The sequence below is a fragment of the Cebus imitator genome, unplaced genomic scaffold, assembly GCF_001604975.1.
Source record: "Cebus imitator isolate Cc_AM_T3 unplaced genomic scaffold, Cebus_imitator-1.0 Scaffold444, whole genome shotgun sequence".
Lineage (NCBI taxonomy): Eukaryota > Metazoa > Chordata > Mammalia > Primates > Cebidae > Cebus > Cebus imitator.
Window position 1 is genome coordinate 2,802,038 of NW_016107759.1, and position 15,558 is coordinate 2,817,595.

The window sequence follows — 15,558 nt, forward strand, 5'->3', positions numbered from 1 at the left end:
GTAGAGACGGGGTTTCACCATGTTGACCAGGATGGTCTCAATCTCTTGACCTCGTGATCCACCCGCCTCGGCCTCCCAAAGTGCTGGGATTACAGGCGTGAGCCACCGCGCCCGGCCCGACATCTTGTGTTTATAATGAAACTCAACATCACTGGGAATCAGTCAGAAGACATTTAAAAGCATGGGATGGAAACTTGACTCTCGATATCTCTAAATTAAAAGAGCAAATCTTTGAAGCCTCCCAGGCTCATTTAAATACTGCACACGGATCAGGAGTATTTGACATAATCACCAATAACTTATCCGGACTCAACCCTACGGAACGGACGAAGTCCTTTGGAGGTTCAGTAGTGTTTCTAGCAGTGTTAACTCTTTTCTTCTTCCTCTTCTTCTTCTTCTTTTTTTTTTTTTTTAAAAAGACGGGGTTTCACCATGTTGGTCAGGCTGGTCTTGAACTCCCAACCTCAGGTGATCCCCCTACCTTGGCCTCCAAAGTGCTTGGATTACAGGTGTGAGCCACCACGCCCCACCTAGCAGTGTTAACCCTTATCTGTCTGTGTTGTTTATTTCTAGTCTGCCGACCTGTACGAGGAATCCAAAGGGACACTAGAAGCCAACAACAAAAAATGATGGCTATGGCGATTCAACAAGAAAGGGGGGAGATGTGGGGGGAACCCCGCAAGCGCCGGGGCAAGGGTCTCAAGCTCAGCCTGTTCCCATGTGAATATTGATTTAGAAAAAAATTAAAAATGTAGGCACATGGTTATTCCTTTATATAATCATATATACTCTAATAGTTACCTATAATCATAAAGATATATACTCAACATAACCTTTAATTTTACTAATGACTATCGGGTTATGAAGTATGGAACTGAGACGACACCGTGAACAAAGTGATTCTAAGGCAAGATGCTCTAAGCCCTCTGTGACCCCTGCATAAGGGCTGCTGGAGGGCACCTCAGCTGTGCGGCAGCGCCAGCGCTGGCAAAGTGCCCGCTGTTTAACCAGCTAGGGAAGATGTCTAAAATGGCCAAGACATCTCCTTCCTGGGGAAGTTTGCAGAAAACTCCGCTCCTCCAAGCTCTGTGGCAAGGCCTGATGGCTGTCAGGGAGGCCCACAGACATCCGGGGGCTTAACTGTCTCTATGTGATGCTGGCTTCAGTGGTCACATTCCATGTCCACTCTCACACCCTGCTTCTGCCCCTGGTTTCTCTTTTTCTCAGAAGATAAGAATGAATGTCCTTGACATTCCTAACAAATATGCGAAGAGCGCTGATGCATAAGGTTTTCTCCTCTGAGAAAGAGAGCAGCACGACCCCCTCAGGGATGCTGTGGGACCCTGTGTCAGTCCCACAATCTTTGAGGAGTCAGGCTTCAAGGCCACCACTCCCCACTGTCCCTCACCCCAGGCCCATCCAGGGGGCCTCTGCTGGCCACTCAGTCCCGGGCTTCTCTCAGTGTTCTGGGAGCCTCAGGGAGCCTCTGTCCTCAGCAGAGTCATCTCTGTCCTACCCTTCATCTCCATTCACTGGGCTCCAGCACTGGGGCCTTTGTCCCCAAGGAGCAGGGAAGGCTTTGGTTGTACCCCAGAAACAAGGACCAAACCTGGACGCATTGATTCTGCGAAGCTTTATTTATTGGTAGATTCAGATTCTGCGTCCTGACTCAGTTACTCCAGTACCATCAGCCACCACAGCTCAGGGCTCTTGGAGTCTCTCAGGGCCCGTGGTGAGCTCGGCCTGGGTCCCAGGAACCCTGCCAGGCACCAGGTGCTGCCTGAGCCTGAAGAAGGCCCCAACTCCAGGTCACCCATGGTGGGAGTGGGCCCCATGGAGCTTCTGTAGACCCTTGACCCGCCACCCTCGGGTGGAAGGAGTCAGGCTGAGCTGGAGAAGGCTCTGAGCCAGCGTCTCCCCCACTCCGCCGTCCAGCACTGGTGCCAATGCTGACTGGAGACAGCCCAGAGGTGACCGTGAAAAGCCTGTCACTGTGCCCAGTCCTGCTTGTGTAGGCTGCAGAGCCAAGACAGCAAATACCATACGTCGATGGGCATTTGGGTTGGTTCTAGGTCTTTGCTATTGTAAACAGTGCCGCAATGAACATATGTGTGCATGTGTCTTTATAATAGAACGATTTATAATCCTTTGGATATATACCCAGTAATGGGATTGCTGGGTCAAATGGAATTTCTATTTCTTGTTTTTTTGCAAATATAGTATGATTTGAATTTGTAATGATAACATGCTTAGAAAACAAAAGATGTTCTAAAGTTTTACTAGACTATAAAAGGTTTTTTATTTTTTATTTTATTGCACTTTATGTTCTGGGGTACATGTGCAAAACATGCAGGATTGTTGCATAGGAACATACATGGCAATGTGGTTTGCTGCCTCCACCCCCGTCACCTATATATGGCATTTCTCCCCATTATCCCTCCCAAACCTCCCTACCCCCGACTGCTCCTCCCCTATTCCCCTCAACAGACCCTAGTGTGTGATGCTCCCCTCCCTGTGTCCATGTGTTCTCACTATTCAACACCCGCCTATGAGTGAGAACATGCGGTGTTTGTTTTTCTGTTCTTGTGTCAGTTTGCTGAGAATGATGGTTTCCAGATTCATCTATGTCCCTAAAAAGAACATGAACTCATCGTTTTTTATGGCTGCATAGTATTCCATGGTGTATATGTGCCACATTTTCCTTGTCCAGTCTATCACCGATGGGCATTTGGGTTGGTTCCAGGTCTTTGCTATTGTAAACAGTACCACAATGAATATATGTGTGCATGTGTCTTTATAATAGAACAATTTATAATCCTTTGGATATATATCCAATAATGGGATTGCTGGGTCAAATGGAATTTCTATTTCTAGGTCCTTGAGGAAGTGCCACACTGTCTTCCACAATGGTTGAACTAATTAACACTCCCACCAACAATGTAAAAAAGTGTTCCTATTTCTCCACATCCTCTCCAGCATCTGTTGTCTCCAGATTTTTTAATGATCACCATTCTAACAGGTGTGAGATGGTATCTCAGTGTGGTTTTGATTTGCATTTCTCTAATGACCAGTGATGATGAGCATTTTTTCATATGTTTGTTGGCCTCATATATGTCTTCTTTTGAAAAGTGTCTGTTCATGTCCTTCACCTACTTTTGAATGGGTTTGTTTGTTTTTTTTTCTTGTAAATCTGTTTTAGTTCTTTGTAAATTCTGGATATCAGCCCTTTGTCAGATGGGTAGATTGCAAAAATTTTTTCCCATCCTGTTGGTTGCTGGTTCACTCTAATGACTGTTTCTTTTGCCGTGCAGAAGCTCTGGGGTTTGATCAGGTCCCATTTGTCTATTTTGCTTTTGTTGCCAATGCTTTTTGTGTTTTAGTCATGAAGTCCTTGCCTATGCCTATGTCTTGAATGGCGTTGCCTAGGTTTTCTTCTGGGGTTTTTATGGTGTTAGGCCTTATGTTTAAGTCTTTAATCCATCTGGACTTAATTTTAGTGTAAGGTGTCCCATGGTTTGAAATCCTCAGTGGAGAAGCAGTGAGGAACGAGCTCAGGAATCCCAAGTCCCCCTCACCCCTTCATGAGGCTGTGATCCCCATGAGGACACAGGTCCCCTGACTCTCCCCTGCTCTTTGCCCCGATGCAAAAGGAGGGGCCTGCATCTCTGGAGTAGGTCTATGTTGAGAGAAAGAGGAGCAGGGGAGGGAGCCTGCAGGAGGCCTCTCTGGACCCCCATCATTTTCCACATGCAGGCCCACTGTGCCATAAGCCAGGGCTGAGTGCAGCAGGGCCCTGGGGACTGGGGACTTCTCCCAGGCATGGCAGGCAGCACTGGGGAGCATTGGGCCCTGTCTGGAGACAGTTTGGTTGTGACATGGGAGAGTATTCCAGGCCTCTGGTGGGTGGACACCAGGGATGCTGCCACATGTCCTGCGAGGCACAGGACAGCCCCCTACCCTCCTCTCTAACAAAGAATTATCTCACCACAAACCTCAGCGCCAGTTCCCACCCAGATGAGGACCGACAGCCTGGAAGGAGGGGTCTGCAGGGTTGCCCTCCCTGGGCCCTCTGCTTCCTGTCCTGGCCGGGACTGCACCTTTGGTGTCCTTCCCTCCCATGTCCTGTGAGCCCCTGAACACGGGCTCATCCCCGCTACACCCAGAAGTGGCACAGAGGAGAGACACAGGCAGCCTCCAAGGGCCACACCTGGAGGCCCAGCGTCTGACGTGCCTGTTACAGGGGACACAAAGGGCGGAGTGGTCCACTTGGGCTCCCTCAAGGCCTGAGGCGAGCTCAGCCTGGGTCCCAGGAATGCTGCCAGGCACCAGGCATTGCCTGAGCCTGAAGAAAGCCCCAATTGAAGGTCACCCATGGTGGGAGTGGGCCCCATGGAGCTTCTGTGGACCCTTTCCCCGCCAACCTTGAGTGGAAGCCGTCTGGCTGAGCTGGAGAAGGCTCTGAGACAGCGTCTCCCCACCTCTGCCGTCCAGTGCTGCTGCCAGTACTGACTGGAGACAGCCCAGAGGTGACCATGAAAAGCCTGTCACTGTGCCCAGCCCTGTTTGTGTAGGCTGCAGAGCCAAGACAGCAAATACCACACATCCGGGAGCCGTTCCCCAGGAAGAGCCCCACCACCAGCTCCTTCCTGTCCCCAGGTGTCCCTTCATTTCTCCTTTCTGGATGGGGACCAGAGGGCACAGGAGGGTATAAAGGCGACCTGGAGGGACCCAGGCACAAGGAGACGCCAGCGAAGACTCTCCCGGCCAGGTAAGGTGCTTGGCTCCTTGGTGGGGCCCGGTGAGGTCATGCTGGCCCTTGCTTTGGAGTCAGGAGCCCTCTTGTCTTCCCCTAGATCCCTGGGATGCACCAGCCAGAGGCCATGCTGCTGCTGCTGCTCACCCTCGAGCTCCTGGGGGGTCCCACCTGGGCAGGGAGTAAGTGGGTGGGGTCTGCGCCCAATCTCCCCTGCCTCCCTCCAGACTAACTCGGTCACAGAACCACCCTGTTCTGGCTAGAGGGGCGGGTCCCCTCTTCTGGCAGAGGTCGCCCCCAGATTATGGCGTGGGGATTTTCTCCCCCTTGGTTTTCTCTTCCTTGCAGAGATGTATGGCCCTGGAGGAGGGAAGTATTTCAGCACAATGGAAGACGACAACCGTAAAATCACAGGGCTGCGGGTGTCTTCGGCTCTTATGGTGAAAAGGTGAGTAGGGCCGTGGTCATGGGCCCCACGCCATGTCCCAACCCGTCCCACAGTTTCAGGAACTCAGGGCAGGGGTTCCTGTAGGCACTCTTCCCACTTCCTGTCCGGCTCCTGCCGATGATTCCCGGCTTGAGCAGAGAAGATCAGATGACCGTCCCCCCACCTTCTCCCTTCAACCCAAACTCAACTCAACCAAAAATGGCCTCTCCATCCCCAAGCCTGATAGGAAGATCAGGGGAAAGTCTGTTCACTTACAGTCAGAGAAGACAGGGGGTGAGGGTCAGAGTGGACCACCGACTGAACATGAGTCACACAAGTGTTAGAGGCAGAAATCCGGGCCATTTCCCTAACATCAAGGTGTCTCTGCTCAAGGTCTGGGATGGGTTTCTGCCTTGCACTTAGGAGTTCTGGGGTCCTGGAGGAGGGCATGCAGGGTGAAGCCCAAGAGCAGAGGAGACAGCGTGTGGGCAGGGCGAGCCGGAGGGCTGCGTCCTAGGAGGGCACCAGGGTGAGGGAGGGACGCAGATGAGCCCCCGGGGGAAGCGCTGCTAAGTGTGGGAACTCACCTGCCCCTCGGCCGTTAAGCTGCTCTGCTCAGAGTGACTCAGGCTCCTTGGGTCTGGGCTCAGCCAGAGGCAGCTCCTGTGTGGGCCACCATGACAGCAGCCGGTGCCTTCTGGGATCACGGGGACCTGGGCACTGCACGGAGCTCTCTTTGTCACCACCTCGGTGACTCCTGCCAACAATCACAGCCACTTTGCAGATGGGGAAACTGTGCCCAGAGAGGCTGGGTAACCAGTTCAAGATTGCAGAGCCGGAAAGTGGTAGAACCAGGGTTGGTGACCAGTGAGTCTGTGTCAGGGACCCAAACGCTGATGGTACTGGTCTCTGCATCCCAGGAAGGAGGGTGGGGGCGCTGAGGACCTGGATGTGCTGGGCCATCCCAGATCTGGACATCCAAAGCTTTGCCTCTCTCCCAGTGTCCAGGTGAGACTTGGAGACTCCTGGGATGTTAAACAGGGCGCTTCAGGTGGGCAGACCCAGGAAGTCATCCTGCAGCAAGATGAAGGCATCATAAAAGTCATTGGCGCCTTCAAAGTTTTCCTCCAGGGTATGGCCTTGTGCACCAACAAAGGCCGCTGTTTCTATTTTGGGAATCTTGAGGGGAATGTCTTCTTTGCCTACCCCAGCAAAGAGGGGCAGGTGCTGGTGGGCATCTATGGCGAGTATGGACTCCTCGGCATCAAGAGCATTGGGTTTGAATGGAAGTAACCACTCTAGGAGCTGACCACTGAGTGACTCAAATGACCATCAAAGGCACCCATGGGTCACTAGGTTCAGTTATGTGGCCACCCAAGCTGAGGCCATCTGGGAGGTGGTGGCTGATGGTACTGGAGTAACTGAGTCAGGATGCTGAATCTGAATCCACCAATAAATAATGCTTCTGCAGAATCAATGCATCCAGGTTTGGTCCTTGGATCTGGGGTACAACCAAAGCCTTCCCTGCTCCTTGGGGACAAAGGCCCCAGTGCTGGAGTCCAGGGAACAGAGATGAAGGGTAGGGCAGAGGTGACTCTGCCGAGGACAGAAAGACAGCAGCACCACCCCCTCAGGGATGCTGTGGGACCCTGTGTCAGTCCCACAGTCTTTGAGGAGTCAGGCTTCAAGGCCACCACTCCCCACTGGCCCTCACCCCAGACCCATCCAGCGGGCCTCCGCTGGCCACTCAGGCCTGGGCTTCTCTGAGTGTTCATGGAGCCTCAGGGAAGCCACCCACTCATCCATTCACTCAGCAGACATTTGCCAAGGCCTTGTCCTCACCAGCGTCCCCTGGCACTGGGGGTATAAAGAAAAGGCCCAGTTTCCAGCTGAGGGCAGATGCCTCGTGCGTGGTAGGGGATGGTGCAGAGGCAGATAGTGGCAGTTCACTTTGCCATCCGCATGGATGGGGACACATGCAGCTCATGGTGTGTAGGCACTTTCCCAGGGGTGAAGTGAGGGGGATGTGCTTCAGGGAAGACTTCCTGGAGGTGGCAATGTCTGAGCTAAGTCTTAAAGGATGAGGGAGAATTAGCCAAGAGGAGACAAGGGGAGGAGGGCATTACAGGTTGAGGGCTCAGCATGAGCAAAGGCACGAGATGCAGACAGCTGGGGACAGCGGGCCTCACACTGCGGTAATTTGTCACAGCAGAAACAGGAAATCAGTACAGGCCCTGGACCCAGCCCATTCTTCATGTCCCCTTCCCAAGTCTCCAAGCCCACATTGGCACTTGCCAAGATCAGAGCCCCAGGGGCCTCCAGGGACAGGGTTTTCAGCCCTTTGGGACCATGAGCCACAGAGAGAAATTGATCCTACTTGAGACACAAGAAGCAACACGTGTAATGGAACAGCCAAACACCCAGTGATCATCTAATGCAACAGCCAAACACCTAGTGATCATCTAATGCAACAGCCAAACACTCAGTGATTATCTAATGCAACAGCCAAATACTCAGTGATCATCTACTGCAACATCCAAACACTCAGTGATTATCTAATGCAACAGCCAAACACCTAGTGATCATCTAATGCAACAGCCAAACACTCAGTGATTATCTAATGCAACAGCCAAACACTCAGTGATCATCTACTACAACATCCAAACACTCAGTGATTATCTAATGCAATAGCCAAACACTCAGTGATCATCTAATGCTACAGCCAAACATTCAGTGATCAGGGAAAGGGTCAGGTCCTGTTCCAGGGGTTCCACCCAAAGTCTCCACCCACAACAATGGAAGGACAGGACTTCAATTATCCTCGTTTACAAAATGAAGAAACTGAGGCACTGAGGGCAAAGTGACTTGTCCTACACAGCAGTTAGAGGCAGAGTTGGAGGTTCGCCTTGAGGTGGCCAAGCTGCAAAGCCTAGCCCCTGAACCCCTACAGGGTCCAGCCCCATAGGGTTCTTTTTTTTTTTTTTTTTTTTTTTTTTTGAGACGGAGTTTCGCTCTTGCTACCCAGGCTGGAGTGCAATGGCGCGATCTCGGCTCACCGCAACCTCCGCCTCCTGGGTTCAGGCAATTCTCCTGCCTCAGCCTCCTGAGTAGCTGGGATTACAGGCATGCGCCACCATGCCCAGCTGATTTTTTGTATTTTTAGTAGAGACGGGGTTTCACCATGTTGACCAGGATGGTCTCGATCTCTTGACCTCGTGATCCACCCGCCTCGGCCTCCCAAAGTGCTGGGATTACAGGCTTGAGCCACCGCGCCCGGCCCAGCCCCATAGGGTTCTGTGAGCCCCTCCCTGCTGGTGCGGAGATGAGAAACTGTAGAATAAAAGAGACAGAGAAAGAGAAAAGAGAGTTTTGGCTCGGGGGTCCACTGCCAACCAAATTGCGGAGACCTGCAGTGGCCCTGAGTGCCTGGACACTCTGACTTTTATGGAGTACAAAGCAGCAGGCAGGGAAGGTAGGGTGAAGTAATGGTGGTCAGTGATAGGGTCAGGTAAATCACGTGTCTTGGGGGGGAGGCAGGACTTTCATGTAGCTGAGGTGTGGAGAAAACCTACTGCATCAGTGCTCTTTGCCTATTTGTCTGAAATATCGAGGATGTTAGTTCTTACCTTCTGAGAAAAAGAGGGGCCAGGTGCAGAAGCAGGGCGTGAGAGTGGACATGGAAGGCGACCGCTGAAGCGCAGCATCACATAGACAGTTAAGCCCCCGGATGTCTGTGGGCCTCCCTGACAGCCATCAGGCCTTGCCACAGAGCTTGGAGGAGCGGAGTTTTCTCCTAATTCCCCCAGGAAGGAGATGTCTCGGTCATTTTGGACATCTCCTTCCCTAGCTGGCTAAACAGTGGGGCTTTCCCAGCGCTGGCGCTGCCGCACAGCCGAGGCGCCCTCCAGCAGCCCTTATGCGGTCATGACAGAGGGCTTAGGGCATCTTGCCTTAGGGTCACTTTGTTCACAATGTCACCTCAGTTCCATACTTCATAACCCGATTGTCATTAGTAAAATTAAAGGTTATGCTGAGTATATATCTTTAGGATTATAAGTAACTATAAGATTATATACGATTATATAAAGGAATAACTATGTGCCTACATTGCTAATTCTTTCCTAAACCGTTATTTATATGGGAACAGGCTGAGGCTTCAGACCCTTGCCCCAGCACTTGCGGGGTTCCCCCCAACACTGGAGCCACCCCATCCTCCCCTCCCGGCCTTTACCCGACACTGTCCCCATTTCAGTTCCCCTGGCCTCACCTGGACATCCCCACATGGGGCGTGAAGGGGTACAGGCCTGGGTAGAGGGGGTGGAAATGCTTGTCGAGGCTGGAGAAAAGGTGTGTGAGGTTCAGAGAGAAGCTTCTGAAGGAAGGCTCCTCCCCAGGATCGTGCTGGCTTCTTTGGGGCCCCTCAGTGGCAAGTGACAGAAATCTGCTTATCTGAGCAGGTGCTGAAAAGACCTTCCCTGCCTTCCCCTGATTGGATAGCTGCAGTTCTCTCTCCCCCACTGGTCCTCTGCTCTCTCCAAGAAGGGCCAGACTTTTCTGACAGGCCAGAACCTCACTGCCATGCCAGCTTCTGCCTCTTGGGACCTATCCTTCTCTCAAAGTGCCCAAAGTATCTTGAGTTAGGGTCACCAAATTTAGTATATAAAAACATAGCAAGCCTGAGCCACATAGCAAGACCCCGTTTCTACCAACGAACCAGCCAACCAACCAACCTGGGCATGGTGGCATGTGCTTGTAGTCTCAGCAACTCAGGAGGCCGAGGTGGGAGGATCGCCTGAGCCCAGGAGGTCACGGGTACTGTTAGCCATGATCGCACCAGTGCATTCCAGCCTGGGCAGAAAAAATAAATAAATAAATAAATAAATAAAAGAAACAATAAACACAAGTGAAAGAAACTTACTAAAACACAAATTTTAAAAGAATTAAATAGAGCTTTGATCTCCAGGCTTAACTTCTCAGAAGAGAAAAACAAAACAAAACAAAGCAAAAAGACCTTTGAGAAGTAAACAATAACTAATGGAACTGCTGGGCTGGTCCAAGGGAGGCCCCCAGTTGACCCCGTGGACTTCTCATTTCTCTTGCAGAAAAGAAAGGGGTTTCTTCTGCAAAGCAACTACAGATAACGCTTGTCAAAATATTTTCTTAAATGTGTTCTATGCCTGGGCTTTGATTACCAACATGTTGAATGGCAGATCTGATTGTCATAATTTTGGAGTGGTGACGAGTGTAAGTTTCAAGGTGTCTGTGACCACAGTACAGCTAGTGCTCGACTTACAACCACGATTGGGTCCAACAGACCGGTCGTAACACGATTTGGTCGTAAGTTGAGTAGGCTATATGCACGCGGAGATGGTAGTGCTGCTGGAAGCTGGTCCGCACTGTCGTACGCCCAGCTGGGCAACGTTTGCGCTGCCAGACGCGGAGCAGTTGTGGCTAGCGATTGTGGTCGTAAAGTCGAATGGTCGTAAGTGTCATAGGTCGTAAGTCAATCAATACCTGTAATTGATGTGGTCATTTCATGGGCGTTGCATATGAGGTAACATTCACACCTGAAGGAAACATAAAATTTTCAGTCAAGGATAATAAAAATAAAGAGATGAATGTTCCCTCCATCCCAGTTCATGGATTCTCTGCTTTTTTGATTTCTGATTTTTGTCCACAGGCCCCAGGTTAAGAAGTGGCTCTCAACCAGCATTTAAAATTAAATAAAAATAAAAGTAGAGAAGAGAAAAAAATGTCAGTGTGTATCTCATGCAGAAAGATGAAGCTGGGTTGTGAAATCTTTGCCTAGGTCTGAGGTTCAGGGGCCAGACTTTGCAGCTTGGCCACCTCAAGGCAAACTTCCAACTCTGCCTCTAACTGCTGTGTAGGACAAGTCACTTTGCCCGCAGTGCCTCAGTTTCTTCATTTTGCAAATGAGGGTAAATGAAGTCCTGTCCTTCCATTGTTGTGGGTGCAGACTTTGGGTGGAGCCCCTGGAATAGGACCTGACCCTTTCCCTGATCACTGACTGTTTGGCTTTAGCATTAGTTGATCACTGGGTGTTTGGCTGTTGCAGTAGATGATCACTGGGTGTTTGGCTGTTCCATTACATGTGTTGTTTCTTTTGTATCAAATAGGATCAATTTCTCTCTGTGGCTCATGGTCCCAAAGGGCTGAAAACCCTGTCCCTGGAGGCCCCTGGGGCTCTGATCTTGGCAAGTGCCAATGTGGGCTTGGAGACTTGGGAAGGGGACATGAAGAATGGGCTGGGTCCAGGGCCTGTACTGATTTCCTGTTTCTGCTGTGACAAATTACCGCAGTGTGAGGCCTGCTGTCCCCAGCTGTCTGCATCTCGTGCCTTTGCTCATGCTGAGCCCTCAACCTGTAATGCCCTCCTCCCCTTGTCTCCTCTTGGCTAATTCTCCCTCATCCTTTAAGACTTAGCTCAGACATTGCCACCTCCAGGAAGACTTCCCTGAAGCACATCCCCCTCACCTCACCCCTGGGAAAGTACCTACACACCATGAGCTGCATGTGTCCCCATCCATGCGGATGGCAAAGTGAACTGCCACTATCTGCCTCTGCACCATCCCCTACCACGCACGAGGCATCTGCCCTCAGCTGGAAACTGGGCCTTTTCTTTATACCCCCAGTGCCAGGGGACGCTGGTGAGGACAAGGCCTTGGCAAATGTCTGCTGAGTGAATGGATGAGTGGGTGGCTTCCCTGAGGCTCCTTGAACACTCAGAGAAGCCCAGGAATGAGTGGCCAGCGGAGGCCCGCTGGATGGGTCTGGGGTGAGGGACAGTGGGGAGTGGTGGCCTTGAAGCCTGACTCCTCAAAGACTGTGGGACTGACACAGGGTCCCACAGCATCCCTGAAGGGGTGGTGCTGCTGTCTTTCTGTCCTCGGCAGAGTCACCTCTGCCCTACCCTTCATCTCCGTTCCCTGGACTCCAGCACTGGGGCCTTTGTCCCCAAGGAGCAGGGAAGGCTTTGGTTGTACCCCAGATCCAAGGACCAAACCTGGATGCATTGATTCTGCAGAAGCATTATTTATTGGTGGATTCAGATTCAGCATCCTGACTCAGTTACTCCAGTGCCATCAGCCACCACCTCCCAGATGGCCCTGTACCCCACCCTAGTGACCCATGGGTGCCTTTCATCCACATGTGGAAGTAACTGGTGGCTCAGTGGTCGGCTCCTCTAGTGGATAGTTCCATTCAAACCCAATGCTCTTGATGCCAAGGAGTCCATACTCGCCATAGATGCCCACCAGCACCTGCCCCTCTTGGCTGGGGTAGGCAGAGAAGAAATTCCCAACAAGCTTCCCAAAATAGAAACAGCGGTCTTTGTTGGTGCACAGGGCCATACCCTGAAGGAAAACTTTGAAGGCGCCAACGACTTTTATGATGTGTTCGCCTTGCTGCAGGATGACTTCCTGGGTCTGCCCACCTGAAGCGCCCTGTTTAACATCCCAGGAGTCTCCAAGTCTCACCTGGACACTGGGAGAGAGGCAAAGCTTTGGATGTCCAGATCTGGGATGGCCCAGCACATCCAGGTCCTCAGCGCCCCCACCCTCCTTCCTGGGATGCAGAGACCAGCACCATCAGCGTTTGGGTCCCTGACACAGACTCACTGGTCACCAACCCTGGTTCTACCACTTTCCGGCTCTGCAATCTTGAACTGGTTACCCAGCCTCTCTGGGCACAGTTTCCCCATCTGCAAAGTGGCTGTGATTGTTGGCAGGAGTCACCGAGGTGGTGACAAAGAGAGCTCCGTGCAGTGCCCAGGTCCCCGTGATCCCAGAAGGCACCGGCTGCTGTCATGGTGGCCCACACAGGAGCTGCCTCTGGCTGAGCCCAGACCCAAGGAGCCTGAGTCACTCTGAGCAGAGCAGCTTAACGGCCGCCGAGGGGCAGGTGACTTCCCACACTTAGCAGCGCTTCCCCCGGGGGCTCATCTGCGTCCCTCCCTCACGCTGGTGCCCTCCTAGGATGCAGCCCTCCGGCGCGCCCTGCCCACACGCTGTCTCCTCTGCTCTTGGGCTTCACCCTCCATGCCCTCCTCCAGGACCCCAGAACTCCTAAGTGCAAGGCAGAAACCCATCCCAGACCTTGAGCAGAGACACCTTGATGTTAGGGAAATGGCCCGGATTTCTGCCTCTAACACTTGTGTGACTCATGTTCAGTCGGTGGTCCACTCTGACCCTCACCCCCTGTCTTCTCTGACTGTAAGTGAACAGACTTTCCCCTGATCTTCCTATCAGGCTTGGGGATGGAAAGGCCATTTTTGGTTGAATTGAGTTTGGGTTGAAGGGAGAAGGTGGGGGGATGGTCATCTGATCTTCTCTGCTCAAGCCGGGAATCATCGGCAGGAGCCGGACAGGAAGTGAGAAAAGTGCCTACAGGTGCCTACAGGAACCCCTGCCCTGAGTTCCTGAAACTGTGGGACGGGTTGGGACATGGCGTGGGGCCCATGACCACGGCCCTACACACCTTTTCACCATAAGAGCCGAAGACACCCGCAGCCCTGTGATTTCATGGTCGTAGTCTTCCGTGGTGCTGAAATACTTCCCTCCTCCAGGGCCATACATCTCTACAAGGAAGAGAAAACCAAGGGGGAGAAAATCCCCATGCCGTGATCTGGGGGCGACCTCTGCCAGAAGAGGGGACCCGCCCCTCTAGCCAGAACAGGGTGGTTCTGTGACCAGAGTTAGTCTGGAGGGAGGCAGGGGAGATTGGGAGCAGACCCCACCCACTTACTCCCTGCCCAGGTGGGGCCCCCCAGGAGGGCGAGGGTGAGCAGCAGCAGCAGCATGGCCTCTGGCTGGCGCATCCCAGGGATCTGGGGGAAGACAAGAGGGCTCCTGACTCCAAAGCAAGGGCCAGCATGACCTCACCAGGCCCCACCATGGAGCCAAGCACCTTACCTGGCCGGGAGAGTTTTCGCTGGTGTCTCCTTGTGCCTGGGTCCCTCCAGGTCTTCTTTATACCCTCCTGTGCCCTCTGGGCCCCCATCCAGAAGGAAGGAGTGAGAGGACACCATGGGTACAGGAAGGAGTTGGTGGTGGGGCTCTTGTTGGGGGACGGCTCCCGGATGTGTGGTATTTGCTGTCTTGGCTCTGCAACCTACAAAAACAGGGCTGGGGACAGTGACAGGCATTTCACAGTCACCTCTGGGCTGTCTCCAGTCAGCACTGGCAGCAGCGCTGGACAGCAGAGGTGGGGAGACGCTGGCTCCAAGCCTTCTCCAGCTCAGCCTGACGGCTTCTACCCGAGGGTGGTGGGTCAAGGGTCTACAGAAGCTCCATGGGGCCCACTCCCACCATGGGTGACCTGGAGTTGGGGCCTTCTTCAGGCTCAGTCAGCGCCTCGTGCCTGTCAGGGTTCCTGGGACCCAGGCCGAGCTCACCATGGGCCCTGAGAGAGCCCAAGTGGACCACCCAGCCCTTTGTGCCCCATGCCACAGGCATGCCAGACGGTTGGCCTCCAGGTGCGGCCTTTGCAGGCTGCCTTGGGATGAGCCAGTGTTCAGGGGCTCACAGGCCAGGGGAGGGAAGGCCACAAAAGGTGCAGTCCCAGCCAGGACAGGAGGCAGAGGGCCTGGGGAGGGTAACCCTGCAGACCCGTCCTTCTGAGGTGTTTGTCCGCACCTGGGCGGGAACTGGTGCTTCTCCGGGGCTTGTTCCCAGGGCGCTGCTGATTGTCTCACTTCTTTCCCCCTCAGCCCCTCCTGGTTGGGAGACCTGTGCAGGCAGATGCTGTGTGCAGAGCACTATCACCCTCAGATGCCAGCTGAGAAGGGCTCATGTTTGGAGACGTCTCATCCCAAGGATCCTGAAGGACCCAGGGCCACCCCATGGGGAAGGAACTGGGGTCTGCAGAAGAGGTGGGTGTCGGATAAGATTAGGGGAGAAGAGATAAAGGCCATCAGATGCCCAAGAGAGGCAGGCACCAGGGGACACACTGCAGCTCAAGTGGAGTTCCACACATGTCCTCAGGACACCTCTCGTGTGTGTATGGGGGCTGAAGCTCCGCAGGGCCTGTGACCGCTGGGAATGGCCACAGGGCGGTGATCACCAGTACAGGACCCCAGAGCCAGACGGGGTTCCAACCTGGCTTCCTGATGGAGCAGGGCTGGGAACTGCGGGCAACTGCTTCGCCTCTCTGGGTCTCTGTTCTGTGTGCTTAACAACAGAACCTCTCACTGAGAGTGCTGTGAGGAGCTGAGATCCTCCCCACAGGGCCGATTGCCCTGAGCCTTAGACTTTATGCCTTGGGGGAGAGCGTACAACGTTAATTTTTGGAAAGAGACAAAGCCGAGAAGTCACGGAGGGATCTACCTGGAGATGCTGCTCCTGCTGCAGGCGCATTCCTC

General features: G+C 53.1%; 2 protein-coding genes across 2 annotated transcripts; one reads left to right on the forward strand and one right to left on the reverse strand.

Annotated features, from left to right (window-relative positions):
• The first annotated feature begins 4,918 nt into the window (after nt 1-4,918).
• On the forward strand, nt 4,919-6,657 carry LOC108290956 (zymogen granule protein 16 homolog B-like). Its single transcript, XM_017511079.2, has 2 exons — nt 4,919-5,201; nt 6,182-6,657. The coding sequence occupies exons 1-2, from the start codon at nt 5,104-5,106 to the stop codon at nt 6,471-6,473; spliced, it is 390 nt and encodes a 129-aa protein (XP_017366568.1). The 5' UTR covers nt 4,919-5,103; the 3' UTR covers nt 6,474-6,657.
• Nucleotides 6,658-12,211: 5,554 nt separating this feature from the next.
• Nucleotides 12,212-14,246, reverse strand: ZG16B (zymogen granule protein 16B). The gene is made up of 4 exons (XM_017511082.2): nt 14,111-14,246; nt 13,944-14,025; nt 13,677-13,776; nt 12,212-12,683 (listed from the first exon to the last, which is right to left on the reverse strand). The coding sequence occupies exons 2-4, from the start codon at nt 14,014-14,016 to the stop codon at nt 12,341-12,343; spliced, it is 516 nt and encodes a 171-aa protein (XP_017366571.1). The 5' UTR covers nt 14,017-14,025; nt 14,111-14,246; the 3' UTR covers nt 12,212-12,340.
• Nucleotides 14,247-15,558: the final 1,312 nt, after the last annotated feature.